Source organism: Dermacentor albipictus, chromosome 2, assembly GCF_038994185.2.
Source record: "Dermacentor albipictus isolate Rhodes 1998 colony chromosome 2, USDA_Dalb.pri_finalv2, whole genome shotgun sequence".
NCBI lineage: Eukaryota > Metazoa > Arthropoda > Arachnida > Ixodida > Ixodidae > Dermacentor > Dermacentor albipictus.
The window spans coordinates 126314217-126336607 of NC_091822.1; the positions used below are offsets into that span (position 1 = coordinate 126314217).

General features: G+C 48.1%; 1 protein-coding gene and 1 long non-coding RNA gene across 2 annotated transcripts in view; both read right to left on the reverse strand.

Moving 5' to 3' along the window:
• Window positions 1-933: 933 nt before the first annotated feature.
• On the reverse strand, window positions 934-8515 carry LOC135895913 (uncharacterized). Its single transcript, XR_010562520.2, has 3 exons — window positions 8364-8515; window positions 3992-4102; window positions 934-1012 (listed from the first exon to the last, which is right to left on the reverse strand). It is a non-coding gene; the product is annotated as an uncharacterized lncRNA (long non-coding RNA).
• A 3874-nt stretch (window positions 8516-12389) lies between these two features.
• LOC135895924 (uncharacterized) overlaps window positions 12390-22391 on the reverse strand; it is a 50769-nt gene continuing 40767 nt past the window's right edge. Inside the window, exons 10-11 of the mRNA XM_065424186.2 lie at window positions 14323-14457; window positions 12390-13296 (exon numbers count right to left, since the gene is read on the reverse strand). Coding sequence (XP_065280258.1) covers window positions 13108-13296; window positions 14323-14457 — 324 coding nt within the window. The 3' untranslated portion in view covers window positions 12390-13107. The remainder of the gene's footprint in view (window positions 13297-14322; window positions 14458-22391) is intronic.

Sequence of the window (22391 nt, forward strand, 5' to 3'; positions counted from 1 at the left end):
TTCACATTGGATCATTGTGTGAATGGGACAATATAAATGGAAATCGCAAAAGTATAAGAGCAAATACACCGATTGAAGAAAAGCGTTATACAATTCTTTGCGACAAACACCCCACATTATACTTTTAAAATCAAGTAAAGCTGTTATACAAGTTTCTCGTTTTATTAATATGGCTATATTAAAACGGAACACAACTTGGCTCAGGACTAAACAAGCGCACAGTTTCATACATGTAACAACACATTAGAAAACTTTTTGCTACAGCACATAAAAACAAAGATCTTAGGCAAATATGGCGGTTATCCTGCCTGCAAATCCAATAGTATCTGGTGTTTGTGACGTGCTCAGGAAGGCCCTTACAGTGGCTTATGGCACGTTAGACAGCAGACATGTTAAATGCCTTAGTATGACCTCTATCTGCTCTCTCAGTGGCGATTGACCGTCTTTCGCAAACACACACCCTCGTGGTAATTCACCGCAGACCAAAAGTAACGTGCTAGTACAGTTTACACAACGCACACTGCATTATATCTACCACTACTCTGAATGACTCGCTCACTCTCCGATCCTAGATTCTTAACTTTCATTCACACTATCCCTTAGCAAGTCCTTCGGGTGCTGGGCGAGACCCGTTAAGCAATAAAACGTCAAACCAAGAGATTTCAACTACGGAGACTCATAATAATCAAATTTACTCTCGCTCTCTTGCCTACCACGTGCCAGATAGACCTGGCGAATAAGTATGGTGGACACGTGAATGCATGCCGTTTTTTGTTTGCTTACCTTATCCTCATCTACTGCAATATATTTCTCCTTAATAGTTATGTAAGGTTTGTCTTTTCACTACTTCTTGTAGTATTTCACGCATACGCATTTGCACAGTTACGTAGTCCATCTTGAATGAGAAGTCGCGACAGCAACATCTACCCCTTACCATGATGTCCTTCTCTGCCATGCTTGCTATGGTTCTTATGCCTCTGCCTCGGTGCTGAGGCGTGGTCTCCGTGGATGGCTGCGCGGAAATGAGTTTCACATCAGGAGCCCCGTAACGTCATATAACTGCCGACTATAACGCCTGACGTCAAATGTAAGCACCGCCGACGCAAGCATCTGGCAGTGGCCAATAACCTTCTTCAGAGAGCACATTTAAATCGCGTCGTTTATTGGAAGTCAATTATGTTCGCTTTCAAAGCGAGTAGCATAAGCAAGCTTGACAGGTTTTTCTTATCTAGTTGGCGGGCATGAGTGGAGCGCGCAGGAAAGGAGAGGGTTTCGGTGCGACCGCGCTGGCGCACTCAAGGTGATAACCGGATGATAACCGGAGTGGTGCCGGCGTCTACGATGGGTCCGCACCCCTTGCTTAGGTTGAAAATACGCGTGCAATAGGGAGAAAAACATATACGCTAAAACATATCCTCAGCAAACATGAGTTAGCAGAACGATGTCGTATGCTTGGCGAAAGGGCTCGGCAAGGTTATACTGATTAAATAATGGGGCTTTACGGGCCAAAACCATGACCTGATTTTGAGGCACGCCGTAGTTGGCGACTCCAGAACAATTTGGACCACCTGGGGTTCGTTAACGCGCACCGAAATCTTTCGATCTCGATTCGATCTCGCACCGAATATTCAATCTCGCGACCTCGTGCTTAGCAGCCCAACTGCATAGCCGCATGCAACCATGGCGGGTCAAGGTTATACTGCCACGCAAAAAAAAAAAACGCGCAGCATCCGAGTATTACATAAAATTTTCTCTTTTGTTCGGAATATTATTGCATCTGCAGTGCACACACATCTCTTTGACGTGGTGAGTTCTCGCAGTTTTGTCAGGTCGCGTGAGACACAGGTGAAGTGGGGACGACCAGAGAATTTTCGTCGTCCAATAGCGGTGGTATAACATCGACAAAGCTGAGAACTAACATTATCAAAATATTTTTCTTTACATTCTAAGGAAATGTGATGCATAATCAGTGCATGCTGGTCATTTTGGGAGAGGGAGTTCTCACGGTATTATGACTTCGTATGGATGACAAGCGTTGAGGGCGTGTCCCGAAAATTATCGATCAATCGCAGAGGAGTAATGGCGGAAATGACATTGAAAGCGATTAGAATAGCTTTATGTTATATAGCGTCCGACCTTCCTTACTCGGTTTCGGTGAGCATAAAGCTCGGCGTTATATGCTGTGGCTTTGAATATACCAGCGGCGCGGAGACAAACTTCAATATTCAAATAAACACACAAATGATCGCTGTGTTCTATCGCCAGCTTGCCGCCGTGGTTGCTCATCGCCAACGGTGTACGTTCTGTTTAGACGTGCGAGGTGTATACAGAGTGTGATTCCCGTCCGTGTCAGCTGTCATTCCATTGGCAACAAAATACAATAAGGCTCGTTTACTTAGACGTGTATTCGCTTTGATAAACCTTAGGGGTGGAAATTAATAGTGTTTTTGCACTGCCGCTTCATGCTTTTATAGCCCAGGTGTTGCTTTGTAACCCTCAAACACTAACATTCATTCAATGTTTCCGGCAACAATTTAAGACTGCCAGCTGTTCCAAGTGACACGGCTCTGCCTTGACCATCTGCAAAGGGGTTGTAGGGTTTGGACAAGACAGAGACACAAAGAAGCAGCCTGAAATGGCCACGCCATGCAACGTATAATAACTACCGTGTCCCACAAAGCGAGCACACCTGCTCTGCACTGCACACTGCATGCATGCCGGCCAAACCACTTTAATTGCCATAAAAGCGGGTGCGCCTCTTGAAGTATAGGCGAAAAATCGACGCCAGCCCGCAACTGCTGGCAACTACGCTATGAATGCGTTCTGGGGAAAATGCGGAGAAAGCGGGAGATGGAAATTCAAGACGATGAGCAAAACGAGAACAAGGTGAAAGCAGGAGCTAACGTTTTGAGAAGCGGACTTGTCTTATGTCATATGTCGTTATTATATATCATATGTCGTTATGAATACGTTCTGTGTGACTAAGTAAATTTTCACTCGTGAATACTTTTCTTTATTTTTGCATTGACGCATCTGCCCGAAACCCCCAGAGAGCTCATTGACTTACTGGGTCTTGAAGGCGGCGCATATAACGGACTGGTGCACTACGAACACGGAAATGTCAATATTTCGTTTGGGTGTCATTGATATATGCTATAAGCGCGACCCCCATATGATACGTTGACCAAGTCACCATCCCCTCAATGTCTGATGTAGCAAAAACTACTATTGTTTCGCGTGAACCGAGATGAAAATGCTACATCGTGTGGCGGGTGATCATGTTCACGCTGCATGCTTGATTTCGAACTCAATTCGCGGTATCTGAAACATGCTTCATGATTTCTCTTCGCCGTCGGCAACGGTACAACGGCCACCTGTGTCGAATCAGCTTCAAATATCTCGAAATCTGGCGGCAAGAATGTGGTTTTATTATTTCATGCAGTTTTGCCCGCACATGACGCCACATCCGGAGTGAGAACGCATGTTACGGCATCGCTTGCTATACTCCCGTTTCGTTCTTAAAGTGCAACGCTGGGGAAACGACGGAGGAAGTCCAGCCATCAAAATGTCTCACAGCGCGCTCTTCATTGCGGTGCATATCTCTATCGCTCGGATACTGCTCGCGAGCCTGGCGCAACAGCCGGCAAACTAAAAACCCGTAAAGGATAACCAGAAAAAATTAATTGATCTCGAACAACTTCTAACAGAGATTGTTGTTGCTTATTAAGGCTGAACATTTTTTTTATCTATAACGAAATCAAAATAGAGAATATTTTCTCGTATTTGACGGCAGAAACGCCGAACTATTTGTTAGTGTGAACGCAGCCACCGCCAAAAAGGTCTCCCTCGCTTTCACAGCGTTGCACGCGATGTGTGAAACCGAGTGTAGTAATCTTAGTTGAAAGGCAATGTGGCAACGTAAATGTACACGGGCTGTCACTACTACGTAAGCACGATTGTGTTTGGCACCACAAAAACTTGGTATACTCACGAGGATCCTCATGCCTACTGGTCGAGCTTGTAGCCGCCGTTGAGCTTGCACCAGTCGTTCCGGTGTAGCCTGACGTCAGAGCGGTGGAGGAGCCCACCGTCCCAGACTCCCCTGCAGAATCAGGCCACGGCGGAATGCACTTCTTACTAGGTAGCCAACTGACATACAGAGCTCCCGCTTGTGTGGCACATTCTTATTGCGCCTTGTTATTCTTCTTTTTGTTCTTTTAATGCTCTAGCATTAAGAGTCTCAAAGTAGGATAAACTCTATGTCTGTGAAGTGTGGGAAGCCAGTCACGTGGTATAGGTGTACATATATATATATATGCTGGGTGTCCTAGCTAACTTTAGCCAGAGTTTAAATATATGCAAATGCCCTGTCGCTGGACAGAACAAAAGTAATGTTGTCTTCCATCGCTTGGAGATGCTTAAAGTATATTTTACGTCCGCCTAATTAGGTAATTATTCTTAATTAATTATTCAACTTCTCAAATATTACACTTACATTAAAAGCATCAATGAGAAAATTGTAGAGCGACACGAAAAACTCCGGATACAGCTTTCAGTTCCTCAATACGAGCTACATAAAAGGGTTTTACCGAGTGTGGAAAAAGACCGCAAATGCACGCAAAATTGCCGTGCGACTGGCCGCTCGAGGCACTTTGCGTGAGTTCGCGGGCTTTTTTCACGCTCGAAAAAACACTTTTATGTAGCACGTATGCAGCAACTTAAAGCTATATCGGGAGTTTTTCATGTTGCTCTACAATTTTTTTGTTGACGCTTGTCCTCTAATTATAATAGTTAAGAAGTTATTTTGACTAATTATCTAATTAGGCGGAATAAAAAAATTGAGTATCTCCAAGCGACGGCCAACAACATTATCTTTGTTCTGTCCAGCTACGTTGCATTTGCATATTTTTTAACTCTTGCTTCATTTAGCTGCGGTACGCTCTATATGGGTGTAGGGGGGGGGGGGGGTGAATAAGTTGGAAAGAATATTGTAGGCGCACGTAGACAACATAAAAAAATGATTTCAACGTTACGGCCGATGTCCGTCCGTAGTGCAACCGAAGATGGTCGGCTCCTGAACACTGTCAGTGGCACTTCGCTCTTCGAATAGTTAAGACGTGTGTCGAGAGAAATTTTGAACAACAAACACTTGGCGATGTTATGGATCCGAGACCCCGGAGGTGCGTTGTAATGCGGCGCATTTCTTTAGAATTTACCGCTTAATCGTCGCTGATTTCTTTCATAAAGTGAATAGTTTTCTTTGGCTCTCTCAACCGTTTTCTTGGTTGTTCGGTGGAGCGACGGAGGCTGATATCGGGGAAGGGAAGGCGAGGAATCGCGCCAAAGGAAAGGGAGCGTGCTCTCGGGCTACCGAATTGCGAAGAGAGGCGGGAGGAAAAAGTGGAGGGCTGTTTAGACTGTCCCGCGTAAGCACTCGCATGGCCGAGTTGAGGGGCTGTTCGCTTTGGACAATCACCATCGATGTTTCCTGCATATTTTTAGGGAGGAGTGAGAGGGGGAGGTAAGGGGTGCCTCAACATATATACTGTCCATATTCAGTGGCCAACTTACAATGCGGTGGCAAGTCTTTTGCTTCTGCTATCAGCTGTAAGATACGATCGAAGAGTGCTGTGACAAATACGCCGTTCTCCAAGAGGCATTGGGTGAATGCGAACGCCAATTACATTTCCTCATTTCTATGACGTCACAGAGTAGACGAACTTCTTCGATGTCGGCGCCCCTCGGGAACTACGTTTTGGAGTGCGGATAAAGGCACGAAGGGGCAAGTACGTTGCCGTTCTGTGGTTGAAATTTCTAAACACTTAAGTTTTCAACGACAGTATGTGGTGCCAAAATACCACAACTTTGTTCGTCTTGAGCTGTACTAAGGTAAGGCATGCAGCCAAGTCTGAAGTGCGCTCAGTAATACACGTACTTAGGTCAGGAGCGTAAATGGTAGTGTGGCATAATATATTTGATAGTATTTATTTGCTATACTGAACGATGTGCGAAATATGAGCTAGCGTTTAGAATCTATGGAGTGATGAGCCTGGCGTGAAGCGAAACGGCAAGCTTATAAGCTCATACATGCGTACATTTAAGCCTTTTCACTCATAGCAGCAGGAAGATGGTGCTATGGAACCACTGCGCAAACGCTTTGAGCCTTGTACTGTCACGCGGGTGCTAATACAGTCAATGAGGTTGTACGCTGTGTCTCGCCAGAAGCTCAGGCAGCCACACCATTCAATAATGAGAAACACCAAAGGGTGATAGCATACTAAAATGTCGACGGAAACGTATACTTTAATAACTGTATCTTTAAGTCATGTGGCGTAAGTGAAGTCTCGGCGAGAACGAATGGCAAACGTTTTTTTTTTCTTTTTTGCTGACATGTCTGCCCCAACAGATGAAGAGTAATTTCAGATTAAGTATATGTACTTAAGCTATGAAGGAGAAAATGTTCATGAAGCTCTCTGCGTTGTCTCTGGCTACTGTAGAAAGCAATACAGTCATTTACAATACACAATTAGCTAGACCCCAGTACACATTGACTGAACCCATCTATCCCAGCCATATGGTGTGAAAAGTCGCGAATGTCTTTTTCTTTTCTTTTTTTTTTACCCGCCTCGCTATCGTATGTTTTCAATTTTGCCAAGCATCCTTTCACGGTATAAGTTTGCACGCGACATCCCGCACGTAGCTTTTCACCGTGATGCTTCTCCACTATGGTGCCTAGGATATCACGTCAATCTATCATATTCGCTGGCACGGGTGACTTGCTTCCATGGGAGCAGGAGTCGCTTAAGAGAGGCCCCAACCCTCGCTGTGTTGGAGGGTGTTGGAGACACGCGAGACACCAAAAGACGGAGCTGCTTAGTTCAGTAACAAGGGGGCCAAGGATTTCGTTCTAAACACTAAAAATCATTCTGGCATGACTGAGCATTTGCGTAACTATTTTCATGAATGTCCTGGCGAGTGGTTCACTTCTAGAAAAGAAACAAAGGGCGAACTTTTGTTGTTACCTTACGCATGCTGAAACACCATTGAGGGTGCGTCAGTGCTACGTCGCGGATTTGTTAGAATTTTTTGGTATTAGTGCCTAAGATTCGCTAAGTATTTGGCTCGGAATGCAGTGCAGTCCACCTTTAGCAATGAAAAGTTAACAAGAGCCGAGCAGATTTCATCAGAACCCATAACGCAGGACGAACTGGCGCGGGAAATTAAAGGCTGTATTACGTCTCAACACGGCCAAGGTCATTAAACATCGGCCACGAGGCAACCCCATCCATCCATCGGGGCCTACCGCAGCGCAGTATTGAGACCCACTGCTGAGGGGGTCCACGAAAGGCGCCCCTTACCACTACCCGGCCACCTGAACAATTGATGAAAAGGGCCAATATGTGAAATATTACCCTGGGAACGGCTTCGACCTTGGATTCCCCGGATGCTATACGGCCACCTATTTCATACCATCGGAGGCGTGAGTTCATCGGTGGTAGGAGTGCATCGTTGGTGTGAGTGGTGCAGAACGATGCGACATCATGGGTGGGGTATTGCGACCGATTCGAAGATCGTGACTGACGTGACACTAGTCAACTCGCTTAGGAAAGACGATGGTATTAAAAGCGCAGGCCTTTCGTGCAGTGATAGCGACGTGTCCACATGTGGACACAGAGGTTTAACCTGCTCCTGCATGAAGTGGGTTTCCGTTACTCTCCGATAACTCCATGTAACTAATCTCAAGTAAACGCTTTTTCCATCGTTCCTAGTACCGGACGTATTCGTCAATGGGCTAGGTGTATTACGGGCCCAAGCCCAACAGCAGAGGCACCACCACTCGTATGTCGTTCTCGCGCCTTTTCTTCTTTCCAAAACCTCCCCTCAGTGTGACAGTGGTCGCTGGGATACTGCAGAATCGCAATATGCCAATGCAGGCGGACCGAAATCACGTCGCCCTTCTTCCGTGACGGCATCTTCTACATATCGGCAGGATTCATAAGACAGGCCGGATCGCCGCTTCGGTCTGCGGACGAGCACGATGCGGCTCAGGGCCGCCGAATTACCGTCTCCCACAAGGAAGGCACTGGCTAGCTGCTTTGCCGCACCATTCGTTGCAGCTCAGCCACGCCATGCTCGTCTGCGGACTGACTGCTCCAGCTCCAGCAGAATCCAGCTTAAATTCCGCTCCCGCGGGCTTACGTCACTCGTAATTGTCGACGGACACAGCGGGTGATGCTCGTACTTATACGTTGACGGCATTATGGTTGTTTCTGAGCCTAACACTACATCCGCATGACGGCATTTTACGCACGAATTTCGGCAAAGGAACAGCTCAGGTCGCATTACAATGTCAGGCAACTTACCCATGATGGCGGGGCCTAACTGGGTTTCTCCTGGAATGCAGCCCCGAAGGTTCTCGGTCAGCGGCCCGGAATTCAGCGCGACCCGCAAGCGCGTGGGCGACGTCGTCGATGTCTTCTTCTTCTGCTTCTCCTTCTCGACCTCGCGCAGTGTGGCAACGCATCAATCTAAACACGTTGCATCGCATAGAGATATTGGCCTAGGGGTAGGGGCAGGTAGGGGGGGGGGGGTGCACTGTCTTCCTCCTCACATCTGTCAACAGTGACAGGCAAAGTGTGCTATTTACCCCCCTACTTTTGAAAGCGGGCACTTTTGACGGCACGCTTGAGCTAAATTTTCGGTTTCCAAATTTTATGCGTTTGCTGCAAGCGTACGCTAGTTAAAACTACACCTCAAGCTCAATTTTCTTTCTCAATAGAGTGGCCACCTAAGTAATGATTTTGTTTACTGGGTATCCCCTCCTTAGGCGGCGAAGATTTTCTTCTGTGCCTCCTAGGGACACGCTGTAGCGGAAGACGCCTGGTATACGACCTACACGCTCACGTTGCATAGAAGGCCTCGCGCTAGGCAGTTCCCGCCATGGCAAATGTAAGCTTGCGTTAGTTTCATAACGTCCAGTTTTTTAAAACCGCTATTTCGATATTTTAAAACATAATTTGGTTGCTATATTTAACCGGCGGACGCCAGGGGAGGTCCGGATAATGTACTATAATAAGCCGCGCCCAACGACTGGTGTTCCTTAAAGCCTGAAATAGATGGTATATCGAATGCTGGAATTATTTAATCTCCATCCACAGATAGCATAAATACCGTTGCGGTCTCAGTATTTTATCATGATCAGAAATGTAAGGAAACCTCTTACAGGTGTAACTGCCGAATTTCATTGTGTAATCACGAGTTATCGTAGATATGCTCGTGAAAATGATGTTGTTCGTACGTGCAGGGGCATTTCAATACCAGTGGAACATTAACCTTAATTTTCTTTCTACGTGCTTGTGTTACTTATGAAATTGTCGATTTAATTTTCAGGTTGTTTTTATATAAGAGTTACACTTTCGCCTGTGTTCCGGCAAGATCAGAAACAGGAGATATTCCATATTTTCAAGAAATGTTGGGCATTCCTTGGTGACGTATAACAAAACTTTGCACTGTGTAGGTCGCTGACATGCTCCGTAAGTAATTACCGCATACTCGGTTTCGCCCAATTTTTATGTAATAAACACAGCAATAAGTTGTTTTTCCAAGGTATCCTCGGTAAGACATGCGTGGAACGGCGCTGGTACTAAATTTATTCGAAGTGCGAAACAGTGCCCTCAGTGACGAGCAATAGCTGTTTATTCTGTGCAGGTTCATTATAGCCTTTGGAGAAATTTGCTCATTGAAACGTTCCGGGGTTTCATACTGCCCCTAATCGAAATTATTCCCACGCACCTAAAATAACAGGACGAGATACGGACCTGAACTTCCGTGAGAATAGGGAGAACCGAAAGCGCAATGCGTTCCGAAGATTTCACTTTCTTGTTTTAAATGCAAGTGTTGCGGATTACTACTAAAACCTCGTTTTTCCTTGTGGTTTCGTGCATCATACGAGACTAGTGGTTTGTTTCTCTATTGTAGTCGGTGAGCTAAACAAGGCATCTCGTTTATGTCTGGGGGATTGTATGGATAATAGGTAGGCAATGTCCCAAATGGGCGGGTTAAATGCGCCTTTTCCTGGAAAATACGTATACAAGTGGTCCATAGAGTCGCTAGTCGGCTTAGCTATCGGTGTAAAACTTAGACGGCTGCGCTGACGTAATTAAAACTACAACTAAGGTTACATTTCTTAACATAGGGGGGGAGGGGGATACGACAAGTTTGCGTGGGATGGCAAAAGTACGTGTTCAACAAATGTAGCTTCAAAAAACCCGATGACACTTTAGCATTTCTCACGAATTGTAAACGTGAAAACATTAATGGCCAATTGAACGCCGCTGGGCATTCCATGCGCGTTATATTCTGGTCTTACCGAGGCGCGCTTAGAACACACGCTAGAGCTTGCGCGGCAAGGCGCACGCAGATGACACAGGCTTCCGAGGGCGAGAGCGTGGGTGACGTGGCGTCGCGGCGATGCCTTCTCCCCTCACACAACACCTGGTGCACTGTCAAGGCAGCAGGTGTTCCTTTTCGTGCGCTATGCTCTGTCGAGGTGCGCTCGTGACTCGGCGTCACAGCCAATAGGAATCTAAGTGCTGATTCGCTGCTGCAGACGCCACCGGCTTTTTCTCTCAACGGGCCATTTGACACTTTCGCATCATTAAATTCGATAACACAATAGGCGCGCCAATTAATGCTGTGTGGGTGGTTAGCCAGCAAAGCTGTGGTGTCACCTGATCCGATAAGCCAATGTAACGTAGCCTTGTAATGTAGCCGAGTCCTGCCGAGCCTAGCTGAGCGCAGCACCGTAGTGCATATTCATGTTGCTGTTCCTTGCGTCGCCCATCTTATTCGCGCTGCTCTTCAGGTGTCCCAGCTGTGCGTGGTTTGCTTTGGCCAGAAATTGCTGCGCCCTAACTTGCCTGAGCGCGGCGTGGTTCTACATATTGGCGTTGCTGTTCCAGTAGCCGCTCATCGTGTTCATGCTGTTCTTCGGAAGTTTTAACTATGCGTGGCCTTTCCATAGCGCTATCAAAACACAAATCAAATCAGTTGTTGTGGGGGTTTTTCTTTACCTACAAAGTGTAGTTACGTCACTCCCTACTACGTATGCTACACTTGCCGATTCCAGGCAACTACAGCTTACGCAACCGTAATATTTACACGGAAACACTTGCGCCGAACGCTGTGCGTGCAGGCGAGCTTTCAGGTTGGTTTTTTTTTTTTGACGTCAGAATCGCTGTTGAGAGACTTCAAAAACTCTTGTTGCGACACAAAGTTTCTGTTGCGACATCAGAACTCTTGGCCGTCGCGAACGAATGATTCTGTTGCGACGTCAGAATTGCTGTCGTAATGTCAGAGTTGCTGTCACGATAGAAAGCTGTTGTTGTGACTACAGAACTCTTGTTGTCATGACAGAACGTTTCTGTTGCGACTTCAGAACTCTTCGTCGTCGCGACAGAATCTTTCTGTTGCGACGACAGAATCTCTGTCGCAACGTCATAATCGCTGTCCTGATAGAGAGCTGTTGTTGTGACTACAGAACTCTTGTTGTGACTGAGCGTTTCGGTTCATCATCGCGACAGAGTCTTTGTTGCGACGACAGAATTTCTGTCGTAACTTTAGAAGCCCTGTCACGATAGAACGCTGTTCTCACGACTTCAGAACTCTTGTTCTCGCGACAGAACATTTCTTTTGTGACTTCAGAACCCTTGGTCTTATTCTGTTGCGACATCCGAATTTCAGTCGTAACGTCATAAATGGCTGTCGCAACTACAGAAACGTCAGGAACTTCTGTCGTACAACAGAAATTTCAGTAGTCGCGAAAGAAATTTCCGTAGTTGCGACAGGAATTCCTGTTGTCATTTTCAACTGGGTAACTTTGAAATATTTCAATGCTTAACACATGCAACGCAAACTTCTAACGCATGAATTGTATAGCTTTCTGAGTACTATACAAATGTACTGCCCGGAAAATAACTATACGTTGGTTTAATTTTGGGAGTTACAAAGTAAAGCACACGAGATTTCAGAACGCAGCACGGGACGATAGAGACTTACAGGCAGTGAAATTGGTGCGCCTAAACATATAGCCAACGAATTATTCATTCAGCAGGCATCCTGTTTATAATAGGTCGCCAGCGAGTCCCAAGAGACAGGCTGAAGTGAATTACACACTCATCTAAGTGCTAAAATGGCTCGTCACACTCATTGGAACGAAATCCTTCGTTTTAATTCGATTCCCGCAATGCGCACAGTGTGCATTTTTTTAATATGCTGTCACTTTGCAGACTGGAGAAGCAGTCAATGACAATTGCCTTCACCGCTGAATGCCTCGGAAGACTTTGCCCGTTGGATGACGGACAAGTGCGGTAAATCATTGCTGCAATACCTGCATCAAACACAGCTGCGTGCATTTATTTGACACATTCTGATTTTTTTTTCATACGCCTTGCGTAAAGCCCACTGGATATTTTCTTTTCCTTTAAAAAATAATAATATCGCGAGCACCACACAAAACATCAGACCAAGTATCCGGCGACGCTCGGTCGGCGCTGACCTTTGTGGATGACTGCGCGGTGCGCTTAAGCAAGCAAACTTGACGTCAGAACAATACAACGTCTCTCGACCACAACAATGGAATTCTCGTAACAGCATCGGCGATCTGAAAGCCGCAGGGTGGTGATGTGTTCGACACACTAACTCATGAATCTTCACCGCACGCAAAATAAATCGTAAAGCTGTGCAGAGACGCACTCAGCGAGTCAAACAATTCGACGTCGTGCAAAGTTTCACTACACATAGGGAAAGATCGTAACGCTACGGCGATGCATCAGTTGAATATAATTATTAAAACAAGCTTTCTACGCCTCGCTAAATGATGCATTGTTCAGCGCAAACATTCGTCGAGGTTAACGCACTGGCAACGAAGAGCGCACCGTGTATGACACGCGAACGTTACAAGCACGTACAGTACGTGGTAATGCTCGCACTATATGATTAGTCTATGGGTTTGCCCAGCCACGAAGAACAGCCGGTTATTCACCAAACACTGAACATGCCGATGGTGATGGAGTCTGCGATCGTCAACCAGCGAAGCACGCAGGTCCGCTAGCAAGGCAGTCCGCGTGAACCTATGCTCCTCAATTTGAAGAAGTGTGCGGTCATGTCCTTGAACCTCTGCGTGCCGGGCATCGGTGTATTCATATCGTTGCAGCTGTTCGCCCAGTCCTCGCATTCCAAGTCGAAAAGGGACAAGCCGAATTCAAGGTCCTGGAATTCGCTTCTGAGCTTGCAGTACTGAAATATCCAACATCAATATATGTGGTTACAGTTCAGACGCGAATAAACTACGGTGGTCATTATGCAACGTAAACGAGCCTCACGTGCATTTTACACTCCTCCGTGTAAAAGACACTTTGTTAACTTTCCGTTCTACCCACTTGCTATCCGTACACGTAGCCTCATTTCATACATTGCACCAGTTGCCACGTATGCATGCTGCAAGTGACAGGTATGGTGCGGGTGCCACACTGGCGCTCACCACGCTGGGTTGTCGAAAAGTGCGTCATTTCAAACGCTCTCTATCTGGCGATCTAGTTGGCCCGCATAGCCACCCTGCAGGGGCAGGAGGGCGCTATGTGCTTCCTTTTGTTTAGTGAGGGTGCCTCGATAGGAGCGCGAGAAGCGGTACTGTCGAGGCAGCCTACCTCCCCTCTGTACGAACACCGGCCGCTAAGGATGAGACGAAAATGAGACGCCATTCCAAACGACAAAGAAGTTTGGCGATCTCAAACTTACGAAAGTTCACATTGCTGATCTCGACCAGAAGCATGTCCAGTTATACGCAGAACACGTGCACTTTGACATTTACACATTTCGGACGCTGTTACGCACTTATTCGTGATTAGAAGAGTTAAGTCAATTTGCACGGAGTCTTACCTCCCTCCGACCCCCCGGTTAACAGTTATGTTCCAGTGTTAGCGAGGCTGTGTTGTAGCGCTGCTATCCACCGTGGTAAGCTTCAATGCCAGCATCCTACCATACTTAACGCTTTCATAATATCAAAAATCACAAACATGTGCGACAAAAGCAAAGAAGGCGACAAAAACAGCGCCCATTCGTCCGTTTTTTTTTTTTTCGTTCTCATTGTGTATGCACTTTTGTACAATCGGAACATGAAGCATGCTTACTTTTGAGTGTTTAGTGCACTCTGGGCGCTAAGCACAGTGCAGTACTGAAAGCCTCCTCAATTCCTACCGGAATTTTGCGTATGAAACTCCCAATAAAGAATGCCAAATAATCAAAAGCTCTGAAATTCTTTACCTTGCCACTCACGGTCTCATTTGTTTCAAATGTCGAAACCAGAGATGGTCTGCTGCGGCTCGAGGACTTCACCGTCTGGTGACCGAACCTGACGGTTGTGGGTGTGGCGTAGACTGCCAGAGGGTCATTGCAGAACTGCGAGAGAGAGAGAGAAGGAAGGGGTGAAATGAATGAAACGCTACGAGTCAAGCAAAGGCCCAACACATCGTTATATTCATTGTAACGAGACGAATGCAATACTCGCGATTACAGCTGGTGGGCTCGGTAGCTTCCAGAAGAATATTCACTTCATTAGTAGAGCACTCGAGCTATATGACGTCGTGACGCAGCCCGTTCCCGTGTTTCTGCGGCCATGTGTGCCAGTGGTAATGCTGACCGGCATATTGTGCTTTGTACGCCCGTTTAAGAATAATGCAAATGGTGCCACAGTTGGTCACACGCAGATTTTAATGCCGTACACAGATTATCTTCCTGGACTTTGACGGCTAGCAGTGCCGGGATAAAAAAGGGGATCTCACGATGCACCTGGGCCACAGCATACATTCCATTAGTATTGCCGCTGTAGGTGGGAAAATTTTGCTAGTATTTTCCATTTAGCTAAATGAAACGGTGTCCCATATATGGTATTTTTATTGTTTAAATACACATAACCCTAAATACATGAAACTGTGCTACACTACAATAGCCATTAGCCGCGTGTACATGAATGCGACGGAAGCGTATCGTATTAATTTTCAACCGCACCGCACTTCATGCAAACGAGGCAATTCGCTCGTAAGGCGTATCGCATCAAATTCGCCAAGCAGAGGTAGTATGAGAGGGAAAATGCGCCTTTCAGCAACCCGTGTGAACAGAAGCTTATTATCGAATGGTGAGAACGCATTCGCCGCGGGATGACAACCGGCGGCGAATGTGGTGGCCGCGGACGCCAACCAGCAGGTGGTGGCCGCGGATGCATTGCGGGACATCAAAACATGGACGACGACTTGCGGAGCAGGCCGCACACGATTTCGTTTCACTCGTGAGTGCATTACGCTCGTCGAAACAATGTTTTCTTGTCAATAATAAAGACATTACCATCCGCGAGTCACTTTATCCACTCCATTAGCTTAGCAATTAAGTGCCCTTTGCGGTGATAAATGCTGAGATAGCAGCGCTCAGCTACCCTGATACATCATTGAAGCCATAGCCGCCGACTACGGGGTGTGTGGGGGGGGAGAGGGGGGGGCAAGAGGAGGGAGGCGCTCCGAGGCTTGATCCTCTCCATAGTTTTCCAGGGGTTAGGGCAGAGCCCCCCTCCCCGGAAAACTCCGACTAGAGAGAGAGAGAGAAAACTTTTATTGTAAAGTTTTAGTGGATCTTTCTTTCCCAGCGGTGTGGGCTAGCGTGGCGTCTGCTTAGCCGCGACGCTATCAGCCCATTCCGCCAACCGTATCTCGTCTTGCGGGTTGGACGTTTTCGTTTTTTTCTCCCACTCGTCATGTGAGGGAGCTCGCCTAAAGAGTTCTCTCGGGGGAGGGTTCTTTTGGCATCCCCACAAGATGTGATCTTGGTCCGCAAGGGGACAGCTACAATGTTTGCAGTTTGGTGTATATTCACCACCGGTCATTGCAGCTAGCCTTTTTGGACTAAGTACAGATCTAGTCTGTACTCTCCTGAGGTTAGTGGCCTGTATTCTTGTCAGTGTCTCGTGCGGGGATGGATATATTCGCCTGGATTCGCGGTAATAAACGGTCATTTCGTTGTAGGTGTGGATACCTTCATGTCGGTCAACCCCGACGGAGGAGCCCACCTCCCGGTTACTAGCTGCTCGGGCGGCTAGATGGGCGGCCTCATTGCCAGGGTTGCCCGCGTGAGCGGGTACCCACACCAACTTCAATTGATTGAGGTTTTTGTTAATTATTCTGAATGCTCGAGGGGAAATGAAACCTGAGGTGTAGTTACGAATCGCTGTTTTCGAGTCGGATATAATAATCTTGGTGCCCGGAATGGAGGTGCCCATGGCGATGGCGGCCTCTTCCGCCTCCACAATGGAAGATGTGTTTACCGTCGCACAGCTGATGGTGTGCCCGTCGCCATTAGTGACGGCTATAGTGTGTCGACCATCACTGGTGCGAGCAGCATCCACGTATATGGCGGGTTGGTTTTTGTAACATTGCCAGAGTGCCGCCGCCCTAGCTTTGCGTCTACCGCTGTTTACAGTGCTCATGTTTTTCGGAAGCGGGGGGATAATGATCTTGGTCCGGATAGTGTTAGGTATTCGCTGTCGTTGCGGGATGTCTAAGGCTGGACGATACCCTAAGCTGTCGAGGATCCGCTGTCCCGCATGTGTCCCGGATAATCGAACTGTTTGAGCCCATTTGTGGGCCTCTATGATTTCCTCAACGTTATTATGCACCCCTAGACTCAAGAGTGCCTCTGTATTAGTCCATTTTGGTAGCCCAAGAGCCTGTTTGAATAACGTTCGGATTAGACCGTTAATCCGTTCCAAATCCCTCTTCCTGAGATGCAGGTAAGGGCAGACATACGCCACTCGGCTCAGAAAGAAAGCCTGGATTAACCTGCAGGCATCTTTCTCCTTAACTCCATGCCGTCGGTTGGAGACCCTCCTGAGAAGGTTCTGTGATTGCCCAGCTGTAGTTTGGAGTCGTGCTATGGCTTCTTGGTTGTGCGTGTTTTGCTGGATCCACAATCCTAACACTCTGATTTTAGGAACGGGTGGGACCGGTTGTCCAGCTACCTGCACCTGAATGTGTGCCGGCAAAATAGCAGCCGCATTTGCGGGATTTTTTTTCCGGACTATAAGCAATTCTGACTTTTTCGGCGAACAGCTCAGGCCATTGTTGCGAGCGTGTTTCTGCACTGCGTCAGCCGCTGCCTGCAGTGATTCTGAAATCTCTCCATCCGACCCAGTGCACGTCCAGATCGTTACGACTAACTAAAGTGATGCCGAAGCATACCCCCACCCCTAGGGTTTCATTACCAGAGTTCTGTCACGAACGATCATTATAGGTTTCTTTTGAATCGCCTCTACTTTTTTACTTAAAATTTTATTGTGGCTAAAAGCTTACTGCATTATAATGTAGGCACAAAACCTACAGACATGAAAGCCTTGGATTGTAATTTGAATATACGTGATAATATAATTACATTGCACGGAAGCTGAAAACACAAACCATTTTTCCACCGTTTCTACCATTCATAGGGCGGCCATGGCCTTCGAGATTTGCGCGCGCCCGCTTCCTTGCAACACCTCCAAATTGCGCTCGCCTCCGCGGTATCGTGGCCCGCCCAAGAGGCCGCGTTTCGACCAGAAGGCTCACCTTCGTGCATAGCGTTCGCCGCCAGCGTTTCCGATTACGGTCACATAAGCTGGCTGCTGTTGCCGGTAGCGCGAGAAGCATTTAGAGATATTCTAATGCTATCGCGTTCCACTCTTAAAAGCGAAATTTAAGCGTTCTCTAAATTTTTAATCCTTATTTTGGTTTCATGTCTGGAGATCATGACAATAGGAGCACAAGTGCACCAGATGTGCCAGCGGCGGTTAGCTCATGGATATTTTCTCATGTCAACATTTTAAAGCAAAAGATTTACTGGCTGCGAACTTGCGATTTCGTCGTGGCGGTGCTCCGAGGAGGCACATGGCGCCACAACGCGCGCCTCGCGGCAGATATTTCTCTCTCTCTCTCTCTCTCTCTCTCTCTCCCTCCCTAGTCACTACTGCGCATGCACCACTAGTAGCACCGAGCCAAAGGTGATCCACCGCTGCGCAGCGCCGCGCTTGTCCTCCCCACTGATTTGTATGACGTCAGGACGCGTTCCTCGTCGTTGCGCTCGCCTCCGCTAGCTTCGCCAGCTGCATGGCATGCCTGATAACATGTCCGAAGATTGAAAAGCAGAGCTCGCGCGTGCCGCAACCACAGTTGAGGAGGCTGTATGGATGTCCACATTTCTGATAAGCCGGAGGAGGCCTGGAATCGACATCGGAACGAGATGAAGAGGAAACGAATCGCCCAGGAAACAGACGAACAGCGTGCTGAACGACTGGCTAAACGGCGCCACCATAGCTAGACAACCAGATTAACCTAGACTTACAATCAAGATTCTCCAAGGCTAACCATGCTACGCCTTAGCTTTCGCTACGTACATCCTGGCATAGCCGAGCTAAGCCACTGCCAATTTTTTTGTATTGCGATATCGCATATATGGACGCTCCAGGCGCATTTCTGCCGTGGCCGTGATGATGTGCTGTATAATGCCCAAGGGCAATAACATCGTCACCGCGCGCCGCATGCTGTATGTGTGTGTGAAAGCGTGTGAGGGTGAGCCAACGGTGGTGGTTCAATCGTGCGCGCACAAAGGAGGAAAGCGGGCAGGACGCGCGTCGTCTTCCGTTGCGCGCAAGGCAAGGGTGTAGGGGGAGTGGAGCTCATTCTACTCCGGCAGCAATTCCGTATGGTGCGACAGCGCGCGACATCGCGAACAATATATATTGTTACGTCCAAGTGCGTAAAAGGGACGCGCGGAGCAACAAGAGAAGGGAAGAGGAGAATGAAGACTGTGCGGCGGCCATTCCTGTTGTTCGTAGCCTGCCGTTCCTGTTCTCGCACGCCTAAATAAACCCTTTTCCCCGTGCTTGTAACAAATTTGTGGATGGTGCGGGTACTCGTAAACACGGAGCCTACGTTGTTACAACTTCGCCGAAGCCGTCGACTTGCCGGACTTCCGCCACCCTCACCTGACATGCCTGAATACGCCTGCCAGATTCCCGAAGGTTCCCGAAGGTGCCAGATTCCCTTCAAGGCCAGCATCTGGCGTTCCGTGGCAACACCACCTTGTGCCGCTCACTTTCGGAGGAAAAGCCGGAGAAGATGTCGACGAGTGGCTCACGAACTACCGAAGGGTGAGCCGATCTAATGGTTGGAACTCGACCGCACAGTTGTCCAATGTTGTGTTTTCCCTTACCGATACAGCGCTCGTCTGGTATGAGAATCACAAAGACACGCTCACTTCATGGGAGCTTTTCGTAGAGGACTTCAGAGCGTGTTTTGGAGACTCTAGCGCAAGAATGAAACCCGCTGAACAGACGTTTTCGCAAAGAGCTCAGATTTCCGGTGAGGCCTGTACGACTTATATCGAAGAAGTTCTGAAACTGTGTAAAATAGACAACTCTCAAATGTCTGAGGTTGACAAAGTTGGACATTTGTTGAAAGGAATAGCCGAAGACGCCTACAATTTCTTGATCGGCAAGGAAAGCTTGGATTCCGTGTCTGACGTCATTCGCCACTTCAGGACCTTTGAGATGCTCAAGATGCGACGCATAATACCGAGGCTTGGTCGCCTGGCTAATACCACAACGGTGGCAAGTGTAGACCCGAGTTCGTGTGTTGACCTTCCATCAACAATACGGCAGATTGTTCGCGAAGAGTTGCTCCATCGGGAACAGATGTACCGGTGCACACCCGGCATCGCTGGTGCGAACTTACCACACGAGATGAGAAACACGGCCGTTTCGACCGCATGGCAACCCGCGGTTCACTTAGCGACCGTCGAGTATAGATCTACCCCACAAACGAGACGGACCATAAGCTATCAGGATCATGACTACGACCAACGCCCTCGCCGCACGCACGTGTCCCGGCGGCCGATGCCTAGCCATGATGAATGGGACCCACCTGCTGGCTATGCAGTCGACAGCAACATGCGTGACTACATGGAAGAACATCGAAATTTGCGGCATCTGCCACTGGATTTCTAATGCGGTGTCGCGGGCCACATAGCGAGATTTTGCAATCGTCGCCCAACAACGTGGAATCGTCGATTGGGGTCTTCAACACGGACCACACCTCCTACGAGGACAACTCAACAGCCATACACCACCTCTTGGTCAGCTGGCGTCCCTCCTGGCAACGATTACTGGCAGAGAAGCTTTCGGAGCCGCTCGCCGGCATCTGACAGGAGTTTGACGCCACCGCCAACTTCTCGCGCACCGCGTTTACGTCAATCTCCATCGCCAGTGCGCCGCTCCGCCTCGCCTTCACAACTGCAAAACTTGCTAGCGCGGCCGATGGGGGTGAGGTCGCTCGACACGTGCTATCGACAGAAATGCCCCCTGCAGTTGCTATGATTAAGAACAAAGTGCATGTACTTGCTGATGGTGTTCCTATAATGGCTTTAGTGGATACCGGAGCAACTGTATCCGTAATGAGTGTCGGTATTAAAGGTCGGTTGGGGCGCAAAGTTGTATTTCCGTGGGATCAGGCTGCAACGTTTTGTGGAGTGAGCGGCGAGTCGTTGGCCCTGTTTGTGTGTGCACTGCTGAAGTATCCTTGGCTGGTGGAGTTTTCGCGACGGAGTTTGTAGTTATTCCCCGATCGACGGACGAAGTGATTTTGGGCATCGACTTTTTGCGGCAGTGTGGTGCGACCGTTGATTGTCGCACGGGGGAAGTTTGCGTCGATGGCCATGTTTCGTCCGGCCTCTTAGAGGAGACTTGCAATCAAGGTGAACTTTGTGTGTCTGCAGATACTGTTGTGCCTGCGCCCACCTCTGTGTGCGTGGCGGTCGTATGTCGCGGTGAAGTTCCAGACAGTTTCGATGCCTCCGTAGAACCAATGCATCTAAATTGTGTGAAGAAGAACGTTTTTCTCCCTCATTGCGTGGTATCCATCGGCAACGGGCGTGCTGGCTTGTGGACGGCCAACTGCTCGACAGAACCCGTCCTGCTTCCAGACGGCTTGAAACTCGCCTACTTTACAGAATATACGTCTTCGTCCGTAGCCGTACTAACAGACCCACTATGTGAACCTGCTGACCTTCGCCACGTCTGAGACAAAAAGCTTCTGTCTATGATAAACAAGTCGCTCAGCACAAGGGAGCGACATACCTTGGTGGATACACTTTCTAAGCATCTGTCAGTGTTCGACTTTGCGCAGCCGGACAGAGCGTTCTCGATTCCCGAGTCACGAACGCGCCATACTATCGATACGGGATCTGCGCGCCCGATCACGCAAAAGCCTTATCGGGTGCCGCCTAACGAGCGCAAGGTAATCGGGGAACAAGTGAGTGACATGATGAAAAATGGGATAATACAAGAGTCCTCGAGTCCTTGGGCAGCTCCGGTCATACTCATCAGAAAGAAAGACGGTAACTGGAGATTTAGCGTCGATTATCCAAGATTAAACGCCGCGACTAACAAGGATGTCTACCCGCTGCCCCGGATTGATGATGCAATTGATTGCCTTCATTCGGCCTCTTATTTTTCTTCAGTGGAGCTGCGCTCAGGGTATTGGCAAATCCCGATACACCCGGCAGACAAGGAGAAAACAGCCTTCATAACCCCCTATGGATTATTCGAATGCAATGTGATGCCATTTGGTTTGTGCAACGCTACAGCAACCTTTGAAAGGTTCATGGACACCATTCTGCGTGCGTTAAAATGGAACATCTGTATGTGCAATCTTGACGACGTTGTTGTATTCGGGCGCACATTCAATGAGCACAATACGCGCCTGGATATTGTCCTCGACTGCATCAAAAACACCGGCCTGGTTCTGAACTCCAAGAAATGTAACTTTGGTGACCGTCAAACCCTTGTGCTGGGTCATCTTGTTGACAAAGATGGTATCCGGCCTGATCCCCTCAAGACGGCAGCTGTTGAGGCATTCAGTGCACCGCAGTCAGTGAAGCAACTTCGTAGTTTTCTGGCTCTTTGCTCTTACTTTCGCAGATTTATTCCTGGTTTTGCTGACGTCTCTTATCATCTGACAAATCTGCTACATAAAGACGCACGATTCGAGTGCACACCCGAGTGCGAGTCTGCATTTCGGCAGTTGAAGTTCCTGCTGACCTCCCGACCTATCCTTCGCCACTTCAATCCTACTGTGCCGACAGAAATCCACACAGATGCTAGTGGAATCGGTCTGGGTGCCGTCTTGGTCCAACGTTATGATGACCGTCAGCATGTGATTGCTTATGCAAGCCGCTCATTAAGCAAACCTGAACGAAATTACACGGTGACAGAGCAATAATGCCTGACTGTAATCTTTGCAGTTGAGCGATTTCGCTCG